Source organism: Solanum verrucosum, unplaced genomic scaffold (assembly GCF_900185275.1).
Source record: "Solanum verrucosum unplaced genomic scaffold, falcon-dt-bn FXZP01000022.1, whole genome shotgun sequence".
In the NCBI taxonomy this organism is placed as follows: Eukaryota; Viridiplantae; Streptophyta; class Magnoliopsida; order Solanales; family Solanaceae; genus Solanum; species Solanum verrucosum.
In genome coordinates this window covers 78,583-99,032 of record NW_026020086.1, presented here as the reverse complement: position 1 = coordinate 99,032, position 20,450 = coordinate 78,583, and the positions used below count along the sequence as shown (strand labels likewise).

The following is a 20,450-nucleotide window of genomic DNA, read 5'->3' as shown; positions in this document are numbered from 1 at the left end:
AGTAGGCCCAAACCAGGTTGTTTAGAAGAAAATAATAGCCAAGTTGATGAGAGAGTATCATACGACACTCTCTACGGCTATGAAGAATTGTTAGATGCCCTGCAACAATGCAAAACAAAAGGCATATTATTTTTCTGGACAATACATCTGCCTATGAAAAAAATACCAACCAAAGCATGCGAGTCTTAGGTAAACTTATGCTACATTGCTTATTAAGTCCCCATCAAAATCTTAAACATTTTCCCCAACGATCCAAATATAAATGCTGCTACTTATTTCTTACACCTTTTTCCTTCTTTCTTTTCTTCACTTCTAGTAGGGGACTCTTATCTGTTCTTAAATATTTATCACTTTTGCTTCCTGAGATTCAAACCAAACGAAATTTGAAAACTATTCTTTTAAATAACCACGATATTTGGGCCAGCTTGCGAGCACGTAGTCTAATTCCACGAGTTTTAGTGCAGTTTCTGGTCATTTATGCTTTCTCTGACAAAATAAATTTAATTTAGTCTGATTTAGCGCCAACAATTGGTCAAATTTGTAGCCAAGAGTGCACAAACAAATTAAGAGGGAGAGTACCTTGTGCTTCATCAAGATTAGCTGATATTATGTTCCATAAGACTTCAAAATAATTTTAAGCATCTACTGCCAAACGCTGCCAGATAATTGAAGCAATATTTAAACTTAGAGCATTGGCCCCTGAGCACAAATGGAAGGGAAAAACACTGCTGCAAGTCTGTAACCTTCTAGGAGAAAAAAATGAGAGCTTGTATCGTGTAGGAACAATCTTCTGGACTCACACCTGCATTAGCCAAAGTAGTAAAATCTCAGAGCTCCTTAGATAAGACATAAAATAAAGAATGCTAGAGTTAGAAACAAATAAATAAATAATGCAACGCAAAGCCTCAATGGAGTTTAATCTGAATGACTGGAATTCTACATCCACATCCCAGGATCAGATGAATTTCAACATAAACAACTTTCTTAAACACAATATATTGTCAAGGATAGATGAAGCAGCATTAAACAACAGTATGTTAATATGTATTCCATAAACAGTTGTGAGCACCTGTTAGATAGAAGGATTCAAATTCATTGTTTCAGCAACAAAAGCTTGGGTTGTTAATTTATTTTATTTTTTAGTAACGACATAACAAACAGTACATTTTTTTAATGATGGTCGTTTCCGCCTGTCTGAGCCTGTTTGTGCACACATAAAAATGGTACTTAAAACCCCAATATTATGATGCTAATTAAAGCTAGATAATAGCTAATTATACCAAGGCATCTTCAAGACAGGTAAACAATTTAGGCACTATATAAATTACGCAAATTACCCGTTCCTTAGTGAGAGAGGTCAGTAAACAGATCGGCACCACCTCAGACATCCTCAAACAAATCGCCACACTTCCAACAAGCTACTAATTTTCTCTGGTGACACCAAAGATATGCCCATTATGTTAGAGAAAAGTTCCCAACATTGTCTTGAAATCTGCAATGCAAGAAAAGATGTTCAACTGTTTCCTCCTCTAAATTGCAGAAATATCAGCTACTGCACAAGGAAAACCCTCTCCTTTGTAACTTGTGTTGTGCTTGGCAAGCATCCCTAGCTGCTAGCCAACCAAAAAAGCTGCTTTCATAGGTGATCTGGTTTTCCAAATCATCTTCCATGACCAGTTAGGAATTCCAAGGTTATTGCATATCAGTTCCTGCCATTCCACCTTTGGAAACTCTCCTCTAATCTTCTGATAGAACCATCTTGTTGGGAACTGGTTCATGTTATAAATATCAGTTAGTTCATGTCCTGCTTCTGTGAAATACCTAGATGCCTTCATGATCTTCTGTATAATTCATGATGCCTGTTTAGGAATGGTCTCCATATAGTTCCTGTTGTTCCATAGTAGCAGTTTATCACTATTTTAACTTTGGCTAAGAGATTATTTTACAGGTTTAAGCAAAAGAACCAAAATTTAAACCTAAAGGAGAGACATATCAACTGCTTTATAGAATGCCTAATGCAGGCTTTCTTAGGAACCTACTGTAGCTTCACATTCAGCAAGGTAAGGTTAATAAAATATAGTTGGTAGGATGCAGACAAACAAATGATTTATATTGTCACTACTTAGTATTTGAAAATCTGGAAAATAAAACAAGCTATGGCTGACCAGAATGCTGGCAATTTTCACAGAACCTATACTTCAGCATTTCCTTCAACATTTTCAATTTTTTTTAAAGCCAGAAATCCCCAAGGGCCAGTGACGCATGATTCAACACTTGGTGAATAATGAGCCCTCCCTTCAATCCTTCTCAACTTAAATACCCGGCTTTTGCCGGCAAAAAAAAGTTAATGGCATTTTCCCAGAATACCTTAGCCTTTCCTTCACCATTTTCAAGACTTACAAAGAAGTTTGATGACCAGAATTCATATATACAGTAGGTAGATCGCTAAAAATTATACTTCAGAAGAAATGAAGAAACATATTGATTATGATAAAGAGTAACAACATTCAGTGTGCAAGTTCTGAATACTAAATAAGCCTACAAAAAAACTGCAGTGGAAATGCCCATATGATAGAGAACACTTACATTCAATGACCGTCAACATCAAAAAGAGAAGCATAGTCCTTAGTTGCACTTAATATCCCCTTGGTTATAGCAGATGCTGCAAAATGATATGCTCCAAAAGTGAAGAAAACATACTTTTCATTTTTCAATAGAAAGTTTATCTGCAAAAGCACACAGATAACTCGGGCTATTTTCGGAGCACCAGCATACATAGACATTGGTTTCCATGAGAAGCAAAATGAACTCACACACTTGCTAGGTTTCCCAAATAGATATTGTAAGAACCTTCTTTCAGTCAGTGCTTCAGGAATCTTCATCTAGAACAACGGAGAATAAGTCTGGAATATCATGGACTGCTTTCCAAGGCATCAGATTCTGGTGTATAACCATGCTCACACAATCGCGCTGTTAAAGAATTCAATCCAGCATAAATAAGGTTGGCTTCAGGATGTGATTTATCAGCAGTAATAAAGACATGGACACCATTATGAAGTTCAATCCAGCTACAACCAGGTGTCTTCCTTACATTTTGTAGCTTCATTGCATCTCTTATCTCTAATACCTCTTCATAGCGACCAGTCTGTCCATACACATTTGATAATATGACATAACTTCCACAATGATCTGGTTCAAGATCAAGTACCTGTTTTGCAGCAACCTTAGCAAGATCATCATTACCATGTAGACGGCAGGCAGCCAAGAACGCTCTCCATACGACAGAATTGGTCTTAATGGGCATTGTTAATAACAACTCATAAGCAGCTTCAAGCTGCCCAGCACGACCTAGCATGTCAATCACAGAGGTGTAATGTTCAATAGAAGGCACAACACCATACTTCGGCTGCATATGGGCAAGAAATTCTCTCCCCTGTTTTACAAGCCCTGAATGGCTGCAAGCTGACAAAACCCCAACAAATGTGACATCATCAGGCCTCAATTCTGCCTTACACATATCAGAAAACAATTCTAATGCCTTGATGCCAAATCCATGCATGCCATACCCCTTAATCATAATGTTCCACGACGCCACATCTTTGAAATTCATCATATCAAAGATCAGCTTAGCTTCACGCATGCTTCCACATTTGGCATACATGTCCAAAATTGCATTGTCAATGTAAGTATCATCATATTCTTTGTCAGCAGTATCTTTCCTCAGACCATTAACAATCATGTATCCATGAATCTCTCTACCATGCCTCAACGCTGCTAAATGAGAACAGGCAGGAAGTGTAGTGGTGACAGTCACCAAATCAGCACGAACTCTAGCAGACAACATCCTTTTGAAAAGCCTCAAAGTTCCCTCGTGATTACCACATTGTTCATGCACACAAATTATTGAGTTCCATGAAAATATATCCTTATCATCCATTGTCTGGAAAACCTCTAAAGCGTCAGCAACACAGCTACATTTACCATACATGTCTATTAATGCATTAGAAATGGCAACCCCCAAATCAAAACCCTTTTTTATCACAAACCCATGTATCACCTTTCCATTATAAACTTCCCCATAATTTGCCAGAGCTGAAAGTACACCTGTTATGCTAAACTTGTTGGGAATAACCCCATCCTCAATCATCCACCTAAAAACCATCAAAGCACTACCAAACTCTCCAGTTTGAGCATATCCATTGATCATGGCATTCCAAAGCACAACATCTTCCCTCTCCGGCAAATCCTCAAACACATCTAACGCAAAATCCACCATCCTATACATTAGATAACTGTGCAACAAAGCACTTCCGATGAATAAATCAACTTCAAGCCCAAATTTAAAAACCAACCCGTGAATCCTTTTCAAATCTACTTCATTTTTACAAGCCTTAAGCACACAAGGAAAAGTGAACTTATCAGGCATGATACCAACTAGCCTCATTTTGAAATAGAATTCAAAAGCACTTTTAGGCAAATCATTGGCAATTAACCCTGCTATTATAGCATTATAAGCAAACACATTATGATCAATTGGTGAAGTATAGAATACAGATAATGCATTGGATATCGAATTGCATTTCGAGTACATGTTAATAAGGCTGGTGGTAGGCACGGGAGATAAATCCAAATGGCCACATCTAAGCATGTGGCAATGAACTTGTTTCCCTCCTGTAAGGTCCTTGTCATTAGCACATGATTGAAGTGATACAATGCAAGTCTTGAGATCAAAAGACTTGTAGGCAATGGATGAAAAACTAATTGAATATTGACATTGTGACTTAAATATTGACAAAGACCTCGTAATTAAGGTTCTTCGCCTCATTTAGGAGCAAAAAAAAGAAAATGCATATGGGATCTTAGATGCTCAGTTGGTTGGCTACTCGATTCCTCACCTTGTAAAATCCCCTCCCCAGTTTTTCGCTTCCACTACATCTATGTCATAAAAAAGCAATCTTTTATCAAAAAATAAACTAAAGAAATCCAAACAGGTATGAAATTGAGCACTATAATTATCTACAACTGCTAGCTCTTAACTACAGACCACCTCAAACTCAGAAAATTATGCAGCATGATTACTAAAAACTTACTATCTCAATACCCTTTTCAAATCTGAACCTATACTTCTATACCTGCATATGTAATTTGTGAAAAAGTAACAATCTTGAAACAACCCAAGAACCATTCAGTATAATTAGTCAAGAAAGTGAGTGAAAAAGAGTGCAGATAGTAAATGGGTGAAGGGAAATAGAAAAAAAAAAAAACAAGAATCAAACAATTACTTGTCATTGATTTGAAGGAATGAAGAAGATGGATACCATAAATGAAATTTCTGTCTGAGGATTGACGCAATCTAGGAAGGGTTGAATCAAATACTGAGGTTTAAGGAGGCGGAAAAATATAATCTTTTTATTTTGTGATTTACTATTCATTTGTGATTTGCCCTTGTTATATTGGATCCCGCGGCCGAATTCAAAGGAACTCAAACTCGAGATCCTGGTTGGTCTTTCATAATATACTTGCAATATGTATTTTTGAATATTTATCATTAAATTGTCTCTTTACTAGGTAAATATGTGATCTGTTTATATTGTTGTTGGCTTCTTATAAGAAGAAATAGTCTTGCGTGGTGATCATTTTAAATTTCTTATCTATAAAGATAAAAAAAATCTTTTATATATAAAAATGACATAAAATTTAAAACAAGTTTGTAATAGACTACAAAACTAAAATTATGGCTGATAATATATAAATTTGTATGTAAATATGAAGATTTCTTATGTGTAAGAATGATATAAAATTAAAATCAAATTTATAAAAGAAAAAAAAACTACACAACTAAAATAACGATCTATAAAAAAATATTTTTTATATATTAATGCATAATTAGTATAGTATACATCTTTTGTATATTTGACTAGAGAATATAATTTGATTTTTTTTCTAGCAAGCATTTTATAAAGAGCATCATGTCATTTTCGATAGGAATCACTTCCCAAGGAACATTAAAATTTTCTTAATGAGCAAATAAATAGTAGGGTTTTTTTTGTGCAAATTCACCGTTATACCTTCGAAAAAGTTGCATAGTCATTTCAAATTGGGGATTAAGCCATAAAAGTTGCTAATACTAATGTAAAGTTTAGAAGGAAATAGTAAAAAATATGAAGTCAAAGCAATTAAACTCCCTATACCGCAGGCCCAAGCATTGTTATGAAAACTAGTGTTATCTAAACTCTCTATAAAGAGGGAAAGCCACTTGACTTTACCGTAGAGGAGTGAAAACCCACTTGACTTACTGGAGAGGAGCAGAAAGTCACTCGTCTCAAGCCGAAGAGATCCACCGCTACTTTTAATAAAGAATTTTCCACATTTATCTTCCACAAAATAACTCACTTCGAACCCCAAAACAATAATGAGTTTCCACTAGAATTCGATGCAGAAGATTAGCACATACCCAGTTTGAAGTTGGATAAGAATGCTCTCACCTTTGACAGACAAACTTAGCATAAAAGAAGCGCTATAAACAACAAAATTTGACAAGGTTCATTCATAAATATCTGAAAAACTACCACCCCTCTGGAGAAGCAATTGCAACTGATCATTTTTGTGCAAGTCACAAGTTGCAACATTTACAAAACGAAGCTTAAAGTATAAATAAATCAACGAAAGATTCAATGGTATCATATCGATACACATGCAAGAACTACAAGCTATGGTGGGCTACTGGAAAAGCTATCAATACATTGTTGTATGCGATATCAGATTAACAAAGCATGGAACCACATGCGGTTGATTCAGTGTTTGCTCTGGCATCAGATGCACAAGAACAAACAGGAAGGGAAGTACGAGTGCTAAGACTCCGGCTATTCTGTTCATGACCTGTAGCTACTGTATCCTCCTCCAGCACCAAATGATCCATAGCCACCACCATAATGATGTCCGCCGTATGAAGATGATGGATAAGAGCCACCACCAAGGTTAGAGTAAGACGATTGCCTCAAGCCTGTATCTAACTGGCCATAACTGCTTGGAAGTGATTCTTTGTGGCTGCTCATAAATTCCTACATTGACGATTCACTCATCAGTTGTTTTGCAATTCAGAAGAATACTATGGAAACTCCTCAATCACATATAGTTCGCAGGTTTTAGATGCATCAGATGTGGAGTATTTACATATCAACTAGATGTCTTTTTTAAATTGAGATTTACCTGGATAAGCTGCTGGGCTGTCTGAACTTGTGATGACATCCCTTTTATTTCCACCGTGATTTCATCAGATAAACCCCTACTTTCTTGCACTGTAAGAACGGCACCACTAGTACGGCGTATATAAGCAATATTTGCTCCCCCTATGCCAATGATATCTTCTGCATAAGCTAGTGGTATTTGCATTTGAACAGTTTGGGATATCTGAAACGGAAACCAAGATGAGGTCGCCAGAAACAAGTATATTGTTTATGACATAACAGAGTAACTTTTCATACATTGCAGAGAACATAAAACTAGCATAAGAAGCAGGGGAAGTGTTATTAACAATTTTACAGGTCTAGGCTTTTAGATCAAAAAACAAATGCAACTAATCACACAACTTACAAACACCGTTAAGATAACATACTGCTACATATACTCAGCTTGTGATGATTGAATGGTTTAGCAAAGAAAAATAGTACAGTACACAGTTAGCAAATGTTTCTCAAGAGCAAACATGGAATTTCTACCAATCTATCTAGTTCGCTTGAGCACTTCACCCCTTCCAAATAAAAACATAAAAGTCACCACCAGTGTGTATTCTCACTTAACAACGTCACTTGACTTCATACTTGTCCCTTTAATCTTATACAGGTCTATTATAATTAGAATGCCTTGAACTGAAAATATCAGGGAATTGCAGACAAGAGATCTTAAACTGCACCTAGCATTTTTGCCTCCACTGGGATTTGAAAGTAGCACTCCAAGAGTAACCCAAAGTTGCAGAGAACAATGAATGGAACTCTAGACTCTAATAAGAAGACTTGCTACCAGACTCTAATAACAACTTTAATATTTCGAACCACTTTCAACACTCCACACGAACTAAAGATAATTAGTTAAATTGAGTTCTTTTTACTTTGAACAAGAAATACTAAAAAATCACTGCAAAGAAAGGTAATGTTAAGATTCTTTTCTCAGGAAAGCCATAGCAATTGCGCAATATAAAAGATAAGTGCTTATTTGTATAAACACAGAGAAATCTTCTCATATAAAAAGTAACGGGATGCAAATGTCCAGGACTTCATCAGTTTAGCTTGAATTGAAAGCAGAAATGAAATAAAAAGTTGCTATAACAAGACTGGAAATACAATGCTCAGAGGAGGGACTCGCTGCCTGATTTTAATACCCCGACAAAAAGAAGAAAAACAGAACTCTTGAAACAGTGAGCGAAAATTCAATGGTCAACGGAGGTACTTATAATTGGACAAGATGCCATTAAGAAAAGACCAGAGTAGGATTTTATGGAACAGAAACTTGATGTAAGAGTCTAAGTAACATCCCTACTCTAATACCACAAAGAAAAAGAAGACAAAAGGTTTCGAAAACTTCTCTGTTTGAAAGGTTGCTAAAGAGCCGGTGCCACAAACACACAGGAACAGTCACCCAAAAAGAAGTAAGAAACAAGAACTCACGGAAAGAAAGAAAACTGTTGGATCAGACAGTCTAAACCCCCGACCATATTAATTAAGTGTCTATCAAGAAGATTGTATAAGCTCTCATACCATGTGAAAATAGACGAGAAGAGAAATCCTCTTACTGAAGTTGCTTTTTGGTCAAAAACATACAAGACAGCTCTGTACTGTAAAGTAAGATGGTAAAGACACAAACCTGAGTAATAACAGAATTCCCAGCACGACTCACACCTGAAGTGCGAGTTCCAGAAAGTCCAAGATCTTGCCCATACAGTGAAAGTCCAGTAGAATGATAATGTGAGTCCAGCTGGCTTTCACGTTCGGGAAACAGTGAGTCCCTCTTTGTTGGAGGAGGATAATCACCAAGTCCTGATCGAGGAGGATAATCACCGAGTCCTGATCGAGGAGGATAATCACCAAGTCCTGATCGAGGAGGATAATCACCAAGTCCTGGCCGTGAGGTATTAAGCATTGTCCTCTCAGACCAAGGCTCAGTTTCACGCTCCTGAACGGCAGGTGTATTGTACTGCAGAAAGAACAAGTACAACAAGGATAAGCATATCAAAGAACATTGATATGATAACAAACTGATAAAGGAAAAAGGCATAGGCTTACATTCTTTTCAAACAAGGGAAGAACGCTCTGATCCACCAAGAACTTTCTAAGGTGCCCAATCACTGATTCTAAAGCTTTGAGAACCTTAAGAGCTTCACCTTGAATTTCCACAATTCTCTCATCCGAAGTCGCATAGATTGACATCTCATCTGAGTATATAGATTAAAGTGAACCCCTGTAACTTATTTAACAGTAATTCTAGTAACTCAAGCAGTAATAGAATAAAGACTGCAAAGAAGTACCATTGGAAAGAACTCGAATGGAGGCACCAGTGTTTTGCTGGATAGGCTTGATTAAAGACCCTTGCTTTCCTATTAAGTTCACAGCTTGTGTTGATGCTACGAGTAGTCTGATGGAGCAGAATGCAGCCCCAGCAACTCCAGGTAAGTTGACATCATCTTCACCTTCAGATAGACCAGTGACACGTTTGAACACTCTTATTACAGCTACCATAGCAGGGGATAATGCTGCCTCGGGTTCTTCTTTCCCTGATATTAGAACCTGTGGCATTGTTTATGAGGACTATCATGAAGACTACTTCTTCAAAGAGAGGGCAGAACAGAATAAGGAGGTTGGAAGCCTTCACAACAGAAAATATTGAAAACCGATACCCGGAAAGAAAGGTAGCAAATGAAATATATTAAAAGTGAGATGACGAATAGAATGCAAACTTTGAAAGAAAATAATTAGCAATCACCTTTCCCCTTTCAATTAGTCATATTACAGGGGATGGACTCTAATTATCATATCTACAACCTATGTCTTCACACACATCTTCAACCCCTTAGGATTCATTTGGTAGCTAGTTAGAAGCTAAGTAATTCATGTATAAAATTTTGCATAAGTAAAAACTTATTTTCTATCATTCTTCTACTATGTATAAAATTCAACACACCTATTACAGTGTTTGGTTTGCAATTTAGAAATCACATAACTAATATGTGTACAAGTTATGAGGGAATCTATGTATTACTTTATGCAAGATAGAAGATGGAATAACTAATACATGAATAACTTATCGTTGCATTAAATATACACACATTCCCTCACAATAATTCCTATACTACTAATACTTGTATAAATGTAACCGGCTACCAAACAACCCCTTATTGTTCCACACCACTAGCCCCCTAAAGTAAAAGAATGAAAACACAAAAGGTCAATAATTCTTTTTCCACACCTCAATTTTTTGCTCTTTTGCATTTTCATTATTTCAATTTTCCATTTAAATTTTCCCTCAAATTAGTTTTGACATCTATCTTCAAACACATTCATTGCACTTCAAATGGATGCTTTTATGAAGTTCTGAAAGTGGAGCTAATAGTGAAACTGAGATCTCACACCTTGGAGAAACTTCTTCTCATTTATAAACTTTCTATAGGATGATTTTTCTTTCGCAAACTGCCATTAGCTTGCTGTTGTAAAAATCTCAGCCAAGTATTTCCGGTAACTCATCGATGTAGTACTCAGTCCTCTCTTCATTACATCCTATGCAACTTCATCACTAAAACCATATTATTTCAACATTGAAAGATCAATGGAGCCAATTCCTTACATCTAGCATTTTCTCCGTTTCCTTGTGAAGGCAGGTGTGGGGGCATGGGTTGGAGGGTCGTGCAGAGGAGTCATGTCACAAAGACAAGGAAGATTTATATAGAGAGAGTAACTTGTGTAATAAGTGGGACTCTAAGTCACACAAGACTCAAACTTCCTAAACCCTTAATGCTTATTAAGCCATAAAAACAATTTAAAGGTCAGAAAAGGAAACGAGTTGAAATACACCCAAGAAGTATGAACTTAAGAATTGTGTCATAAAAATCCTACTTTTCATCTTAGGGTTGGAAAATTTACTCTTCATCCAACCCTTCCCTGAACTATACAAGTTCCCAATACTTTACCCCTAGATGTACAGTAAACTGCTACTTCCAATCTGATGTCATACTTCCTCTCTTCCTATTTACTAGTTTATGATGTTCATTTAACGAGTGTACTACTATATCAGCGAAAGTGGCGGACCAAGGAGTTCTAATAAGGAGATTCAAACATATACAAAATTGCAACTTGAATTTGAATAGGTGATATCGAAAGCAATTTCTGAATCACCTTCGACATACCCTAGAATTTTCCCTTAATCAAGGTAATTCAAAAGCATATATACTCTCCATGTCCCAATTTACGTGGCACAATTGAAATTTCAAAATTCAAACTTATAAACTTTGACCGCGAATTATGGACATAAAAGCTGTAAAAAATTTTAAAATAAAATTTATACATGTGAACATTAAATAAAGTGTACTATAAATACAATGATTAACACTTTAAATATTTTAAAGGCATATAAACAAATTCCGATCAAAGAAGAATTTGGTTGATTATCAAAATCCCAAATGTGACACACGTAAATTCGGACTGATATGCAAACAAAAACTCTTTCATCGTTTTTGCATGGTAAATTTTTTTAACAAACTCCTCCACACCGTACCAGTGGTGAAAAAACATCACATCAAAATCCAAACCTTGAAAGCAAAATCAACATGAACCATATGAAATGTGTATAAAAAAAGATCATCATACACATCTTTTTGACGAAGGGGATTCAATTGAACCCTCCTTCACCCCTAACCAGTGGTAAAACAAAACAAAACAAAACATCACATCAAAATCCAAACCTTAACAGCAAATTCAACATGAATCAAATGAAATGTGTATAAAAAAGAGCATCATACGCATTTCTTTTTTATAAAGGGGGTTCAATTGAACCCTCCTCCCCCTAACCAGTGATGAAACAAAACATCACATCAAAATCCAAACCTTGACAGTAAAATCAACATGAATCATATAAAATCTGTATAAAAACAGCATCATCCGCATTGGAATTCATAACCAAAAGAAAGGATAAACTTACAACTCGATCAGGAGAGGAAGGAGGGCCATCAAGTACACGAATCTTAGCCCCAGTTTCCTCACACATCTTCTTAACAAGTTCTCCTTTACGCCCAATAATACTTCCAACTTTGAGCACCGGTACAATCAATCTGAACACACAACTCCCAGGCCACCCAGGCCATTTTGGCTTCTCTATCGAAACCTCTGGTGCGATTTTCACTAAACCTGCGTCTGCTTCTTCTGGTTTCACTTGAGAATTTTCAAATTCATGCGTTACAAGAGAACCATTTTGGATTTGTTCGATGGAAGCCATTGATCGCCTCTGCTAAGAGTATTTTAGGGTTTTAGGTTAAGTTTTTGCAGTTGCGGGAAAAGAAGTGAGGAGAACGAAGATAATTGAGGGTTTTATAGAGGTGGAGATTGTCACGTGTCTATGCATTTTTCCTTTTTCTAATATTGGGTTCGAAATAAAGATAAGATTAAGGTCTATATACATTTTACCATTTTTCGACATATAATTTCGCCATTTTCGAACCTCATAAGATCATATATATGTTATTGTTGTTATTGTCGTTGTCGTCATCATAGTAAATAACATAGATAAGCAATATTAAGAGGTTATTATGTGGGTTGGTCCATTCTTTGATTGCTCTGTTTTTCTCCAAAAACAGAAAGATGATTTCTTGACCTGCAGACACGAAAGAAATTTACCCAGGACGTAAAACAAATGGTGAAACGTATCCTTGTATCTCGTGTTTATGATATCTACATTTAACTGTGTGAGTGTGCTCCTAATTAATTCGGTGTAATTTATCAAATTACATATTATATATCATAATTTGTTAAAATGTAATATCTAGCATATCTGTTTATACCGTTTTATTTATAAATATTAAAGAAACTACTAAAAAAGTTGACGATAAAAAAAGTTCTTTCTAACTTTAAAAATTGTCTAGTCAAAAATTAAGTACGTAATTGATATAAATTTTAAAATAAAATGTATTTGTATTTAATTTAGGGTACAATTAAAAATCAAAATAAAATTTATATTACAATTATAAGATTATAAATCTCATATAAAAGGTGAAATAGAGAATTCAAATTATAATTCTGATTTTAGATCAGACACCTTAGTCAATTATTGTCTCTTTCTTTTCACATTCATTATTTCTTATCAAATTACAATTACATTTCATAATTTATAGAAAAAGTAATTCATGGAATATTTGTTTGTGCGGTTTTTTCATTTAGAAATATTAAAGGAACTATTGAAAAAAAATTGAACCTTAAGAGTCGTTTGATTGGAAGAATTAAGTAGGTTATCTTGATATCAAATTTGAAATTAAATATGTTATAAATTTAATTGTAGATACAGGTAAAATAAAAATAAAAATTAAATTACAATTATAGAAATTATTTATTTAATACAATAATAATATATCCAATGAAATTCCACAAATGAGGTGTATGCAGATCTTACATTTGCTTCAGAGATTATTTTTAAAAGACTCTCGACTCAAGTGTAATAAATCTCGATATATAAAAAGAAGAAGACAACCAAGAAAAGCAAAATCAATAAACAATGAAAAAATAGCTAAAACAACAATAAAATCATATAATAGTCAAAATATCACGAACAACATACTAGTATAATCATGATTTTGAACTAACCAACTCAATCTCTATTATTAGTAGTCTTCCTCTCCATATTCATTGTTATTCATCAAATTATAATCGCATTTCCTCGAAAGTAATTTATAAAATGTCTATTCATAGTATTTCACTTTTACAAATATAAAAGGTACTATTAAAAATCTTTAACGACCAAAGTTTCTTCATAGCCCAATGAGTCATTTAATTGAAAGAATATAATGAATTATCTCTATATAAATTTTGAAATTAAATATATATCCCACATTTTGTTGAGAATATAATTAAAATTAAAACACAAATTTTCACAATCATAAAATTATCTATTTCACATACAAGATGAAACAAATAATAATAATTATTATTATAATTTATAATTTTTAACGAAACAATTTAGCAAATTATTAATATTTCTTTCCCGCATTTACTAGTTTTTATCAAATTGCTATTACATTACTTTATCAGGAAAAAATATATTATGCTCTCAACTAGTTTTCTATTTTCTATCAAATACTATTACATTTTATAATTTATCGAAAAATAAATTCTACAATGCTTGTTCACATAATTTTATTTTATTTACAAATATTAAAAGAGCTACTAGAAGCCACAAACAGTCCAAAAATTTATTTCTAGCCTTAAAGAGTCATTTAATTGAAAAGATTAAGTAAAGTATTTTGATATAAAATTTTAAGGGCAAATTACAGAAATCACATACTTTTAAGGCAAAATTACAATCTATCACTTAAAAGTTTATAATTACAGAAATCCCTCAAACAGATACAATAATATAAGCGTTGATACATTAATCTGATGCGCGAGATACATTAATCGTTAAGTAAGATACATTACATTTTATACATGATACACTCATCTAATGTACGTTTTATGCATGATACACTAATCTGATATGCGAGATACAATAATATAAGCTACTGATACATTAATCTGATGCACGAAAATGAGGGATTTTGGAAATTTGTAAAACTTATAGGGGATAGTGGTAATAAGTAAACTAAAATGTGGATTTCTGTAATTTTTCCAAATTTTAAAGTAAATATATTTTTCATTTAGTTAATAGTATAATTAAAATCAAGATACATCATGAATATCTTTGTTAGCCTTATGACTATCATTGTCAGGGGTTTGAAGAAGTTCTTGAGCTTCTCTAAGGGCTCTCATCCTCTCCCTTTGCGCTGTTATCGTCGTCTCTATGGTGTTTTCCTCCTCCTTCGACATTGACTATACATTACTATTTATGTATCATGACCATAAAATTATGCATTATTTATGTATCTTATTCTAATTGAAAAAATATTGTAGTTTATAAGAGATATATTATACATGTAATTGTTCTCAATAGCATTTTTTGTGATTGCTACAAAACACTGTGGTTAGTTGATATGTATCTGATACATACAATAAAGTCTGAAATTTGATGAATTTGATATACATGTGTTAAACAATTGGTGCAACTATGCCTTAAAATGTTACTCGAAGGACTGACATAACATCTGATACATAGTCAATTTGACAATGTTATGTATCATATACAAAAAAAAACTAGGAAAAAGGGTCTGTTATACCCCTCAACTTTGTCATTTAGAGTTGATATACCCCTCATTATGAAAGTGACTCATATATACCCCTACTTATATACAAATGGCTCACATATACCCTTTTCCTCTAACGGAAGTGAAAAAAAATTAATTTTAGTTTAATTTTTTAATTATTTATTTAAAATAAATATAATCTCATACGGGTATATTTAATCCTCCTCAAACATATTTTTTTTTACTTTTTTTTGTTTTAATGACTAATTTAGATTTATTATTTTGATGGTCAAATTTATTTATGTTTCACTAATAGTCTTGTAAAATTTATTATAGACGACCCAATTTTTTTCTTCAAATACAAAAACTAAATTACAATATAGCAAAAAAAAATAGTTTTAAATTATAATATAGCCACAAAAAAATAGTTTTAAACTTTTTTTCTTTACCCTAAGGAATGAAAGAAAAAAATAAGAAACTCAAATAATGATAATCAAAGAAGTCAAAAAATAATTTATGTATGAAAAAGATTAAAATATACCATGAACTTTGCTAGAAGAATCATATTTATCCCTAAATGATTTTTTTAAAAAATTAAAAGTCAAAAATATAAATTTAAAACTAAAATTTTCACTTCCGTTAAATGTAGGGTATATGTGAGCTCATTTTGCAACGGTAGGGGTATATGTGAGCCGTTTGTATAACGGTAAGGGTATACATGAGCCACTTTCATAATGAGGGACATATCAACTCCAAATGGCAAAGTTGAGGGGTATATAAGGCCCTTTTATAAATATGATACACACTAATTTAGTTATAAAATAGTGTTGCATATACATAACAACATGTGATACATAACAATGTTATATACATAACAAAGTTATGTGTCATATACATAATTATGAATATGATACAAATTGGTATTGTTATAAAACATTAGTGTTTATATATAGCCTTCTAGTTGAATAGATATGGGTATATGTATATGGTAGTAAAAGATAACGAAATTTGTAATAGTTATGTATCAAACACATAACTATGAACATGATATATACTAATTTGTGTTTTAATAAATTAGGATTATGTATCAAAACTAATATTTGAACACGATACATTGTACATGATGAAATTGTAATGTAATAAAAAGTTGAAACGAAAGCATTATACATAAATTTATGAATCAAAATCAACTACAGACATTAAAAATATGAACCTTGGGTAGAGAAGGGTATTTATCAACATGTTCTACTTTCCCCCCATTTTTTGTATAAAAAAAAAGATGAACAACAAAAAATTGAAAAAAAAATGTTATGTAAGATGAGATATTATAGATCCAACTTTTCTACCCTTTTTTTTAAGGGGGGGGGGGGGGTTCACAGTCACTTTAGAAGACGAAGGTACATCCTTCTTCGACTTCAACTTCTCAACATTATTATTCGTCATTGATAATGGATCATGCAAGCGTTTGAGTCTGTTTTAGCCCAATGATCATCGTCAAAATCATAAATACGATCAATATTAAGTTAGATTAATTGGGTAATTTCAATACTAAAATAAGGAGCATCATCCATATGTATCAAGACTTTGAAGATGGAAAATCAAAAAGAAAAAAAGAAAAAAAATGACGAACTGTAAGTTGGAGAAGACAAAAAACTACATATTGAGGAATCTGAAATCGATTGATTGGAGATAGAAAAAAAATTGAAATTCAAAATTGTAATAAGGAAGTAACTGTTGAGATTGAGGGAGTGAAAATAGGAAGAGATTGAATGAGTTGAAAATACGAAGAGAGAAATGACATTTGTGAGTTGAGAAGCTATGTACCCGGAAGAGTGGGGTTTTGGAGGAAAAAGAAGGATTTTTGTAATATTTTGAAATGATAGTGAATAATAAAAAATATGGTAAATAAGGATGTGTAAATAGGTAATTTTTCCAATCATTATTATAGTTTAGTAAGAGTCCAAATTTTACCTAATCTTTCATGGGCTTGGTTAGTCTATTTAAGACCTTTTCCACACCTATAAATAGCTCACAAATTCTTCTTTGAAAGGGTTTGGGCTTTGGACTTTGACGAAAGGAGAATACACATCAGAGCATTACAGGAGTTGTGAATCACCAATCTTTCTTTTATTAATTCACTAGTGAATTTAGCCGCACTTCGCGCAGTTATGAAAAATATATGTATATTTATTTAAAAAATTAATTATGATACAAGAAATAAAAACCCAATTATAGAAATAAAAATAATAATAATATCACAATATAAATATTTTTGTAGAATTAGAGCTTAAGTGAATTACATTTTTATTATCAAATATTTTTCATAATTAAAAAGCTAATTTATTAAGAAAAAAATTCATATTTTATGATGTTAATACATATAATTTGAATAAACATATTTAAGGACTTGATTTTATTTCTTATTTTTGTTAAATGATAAATTTACTGTCCGATGAATCTTCCTTTTATTCGATTTTTTTTTTGATGAAACAAAAAATAGGAGGAAAAAGAGATAAGTATTTTTATTTCATTTCTTCTTTGATATTTAATCCTCTCTTTGTAGCTTGTTTTTCTTTTTCATCATCGTCTAAATAAATATTTTTCTCTTATTTTTCATCATCATCTAAATAAACCTCTATTGCTAATTTTCGTATATATCTTATATTATTCTGGTAAATTTACTACAATTAAAAATTTATAAGAACCTAAATTAAATAAAAATAAAATATAGAGAGAACATATGAAAAAGTAAGCAAAAAGAGAAAAATAACAACACAATTTTGTCAAGTCCTTAATCACAAAAACAAAGATGAAAAAAATTAATAATCAATGCAATTATTTTTGAGTTTTTATCCGGCACCCCTTCTATCCATATCCTAGAGTCTTTTCATGGAGTCAAACTAAAGTGTAAATCTTATATTACGATAATAATATAGGATATCACTATTCCAAATATGGAATAAAAAATAATAATATGGAGTAGGAATCTAATGAAACAAAAAATATGAATTTATATAGACAAATTTGAAGGAATATCATAAGGTATCTTAAATTTTGAAATTAAATAGTTGGGGGTTATGAATGTGAAAATTTAAAGAAAATGAGATAATAATATTAATTAAAGTAGAAGTTCAATAGATATAAGTTATGAGGTAAAAAATTGAAAATAAATAAAAGAAGGAAAAAATAAAATAATAGGACAAAAAAAAAATCATGAACTATTCAACGTTTGTTGGGTGTTTAAGTTTTATTAGGAAAGCAAGCAAATCAACTTCTTCTCTTTTGGTACTACTCCACTGTGTTTAACAAAATTGAAAGAGGAAAAAAAATATAATAAAAAAAGAGACAAATATCTTGAAATATTGAAGTAGTAAAATATTGAGACTTTTATTTTTTTGTAATAAAGAATAATAATGAGTGTAAATAATTTTTGATACATTTAAGTATAACAACAAATAAAAGAGTAGTAATTGATATATTTATTTTTTGTACAATAATAAGTAAGTAGAAAAATATGAAAAATTGTCAAAAAATTGAGGAAAAAGATAAATAGAATATTTGGCCAAAGAGAGGTGCAACTTCACTTTTCTAAAATCTAGCTTATACTTGTCTATGTTTCTCCTTCATATTATATATAGATTATTAGACGTTTTTATGATTTTTTTTGGTAAACTATGAAAAACTTACCATAACCAACAAAGCAACAATACACACTAAAGAGTACCTAATAACCAATACCACCTTCTAGGAAGGGTGTAAAGGATAGAGAAGCCTCAACAAAATCAAGTAAACTAATGACAATTCAAATTCTGTATGTATCCTCGACACCTATGAGATTTCTTAGACAACTTAAGAAGGTCTAATCTCTCTACAATTTCCTTCTTGATCTGGACTATCACTATGTCTGCCTGTACAATTGTATGCTTAAATTTTTTCCAGTTTCTAGCTCTCCAAGTGTGATATATAACAACTCTCCATATAGCAGCCACTATCTCTTTTTTGAATGGCTTCCAATGCTTAGCTTTGATACTTTCCAGCACTTGCTTAACTTCACCTAGTAGTAGCTGCACATCAGCCCATGTCAGTATTTTTAAGCTTACTTGCTTAAACCAGTCACACTCAACAAATAAATGCATTGTAGTTTCTATCTGTTGTCCATCGCATAAACAACATATACCATCTTCAACTCGGATATGCATATTAGCTAACCTTTCCTTTGTCAATAATCTTCTTTGTTCAGCTAACCACAGGATGAACCTGTGTTTAGGCTGAGCAACAACAGTCCATACCAATTCAGCTATCCTCCATCTTTGACGTTTTTATGATTATTAACACCAATATGATTGCTACTATGAACATGATTCACCGAAGTTTTACTTTGTATGAAATTTTTGTTTTCTATCCCATCTGAGATGTCCATTGTTTTCGATGAGAGAATCACCTTCATTTTTTCGTTTTCTTCTCTTTGCCGGCTGTCTTTTGTTGAAAGAACCGAACGCAAAATTCCTAGAGGACATTTGAGTTATAATTGGGTCATAGTGTTAATTTGGGTCATGGTGGATAATTCTGGAAGATGGGTGAGTTATTAATTTTTGGGTAGAAATTTAATAAAAAATGGCTAAATTATTGAGATGAAGCCACATGTTCAACCGTTAGTTTTACGGGTATACACATACCAAAAGTTTGACGGTAAGAGTATATATAACTTTAAAGTATAACGGAAAGTATATACATACCCCCTCCGTTCCTTTTTATATGTCATCCCTTTCTAAATAGTTGGACCATAACATTCGTCATTTCATAAAATCGATGCATCTATTACCATGTTCTTCCTATTATACCCTTGATAGAGTAGCTAATTAGTCTTGAAAATATATACTTTGACCAACCTAGGAAAACTAATAAGTAATTAATATTCATTGGAATACTCATACATTGAGTAAATTTTATGTATAGCAAATATAAAATTCATAATTGTATGCTATGTCTATAGTTTATATAATTGCACTCCATAGCAAAATTTTAGTTTGCTATGAAGCTGTCTTTCTGTATATCTCGATATTCCTTCAATTTAATATATATT

The 20,450-nt window shown here is 32.6% G+C and overlaps 2 protein-coding genes across 4 annotated transcripts; both read right to left on the bottom strand.

Annotated features, from left to right (window-relative positions):
* Window positions 1–764: 764 nt before the first annotated feature.
* On the bottom strand, window positions 765–4,907 carry LOC125824685 (pentatricopeptide repeat-containing protein At3g14730). 2 transcript variants are annotated; one of them, XR_007442778.1, is made up of 3 exons: window positions 1,977–2,215; window positions 1,338–1,887; window positions 765–802 (listed from the first exon to the last, which is right to left on the bottom strand). XR_007442778.1 is itself a non-coding variant. In XM_049504077.1 (3 exons), the coding sequence occupies exon 1, from the start codon at window positions 4,823–4,825 to the stop codon at window positions 2,912–2,914; it is 1,914 nt and encodes a 637-aa protein (XP_049360034.1). In that variant the 5' UTR covers window positions 4,826–4,907; the 3' UTR covers window positions 765–802; window positions 1,338–1,887; window positions 2,587–2,911. The 2 variants fall into 2 exon arrangements, 1 of the variants encoding a protein (XP_049360034.1); XM_049504077.1 differs by lacking the exon at window positions 1,977–2,215 and adding an exon at window positions 2,587–4,907.
* Window positions 4,908–6,540: 1,633 nt separating this feature from the next.
* On the bottom strand, window positions 6,541–12,538 carry LOC125824686 (RNA-binding KH domain-containing protein PEPPER-like). Of its 2 annotated transcripts, XM_049504079.1 has the most exons (7): window positions 12,184–12,528; window positions 9,521–9,779; window positions 9,279–9,427; window positions 9,074–9,189; window positions 8,860–9,043; window positions 7,210–7,410; window positions 6,541–7,061 (listed from the first exon to the last, which is right to left on the bottom strand). In XM_049504079.1, exons 1-7 carry the CDS (start codon window positions 12,475–12,477, stop codon window positions 6,873–6,875), a joined length of 1,392 nt encoding a protein of 463 aa, XP_049360036.1. In that variant the 5' UTR covers window positions 12,478–12,528; the 3' UTR covers window positions 6,541–6,872. The 2 variants fall into 2 exon arrangements, with proteins under 2 accessions (XP_049360036.1, XP_049360035.1); XM_049504078.1 differs by having other exon boundaries at window positions 8,860–9,189; window positions 12,184–12,538.
* Between the last annotated feature and the right edge of the window lie 7,912 nt (window positions 12,539–20,450).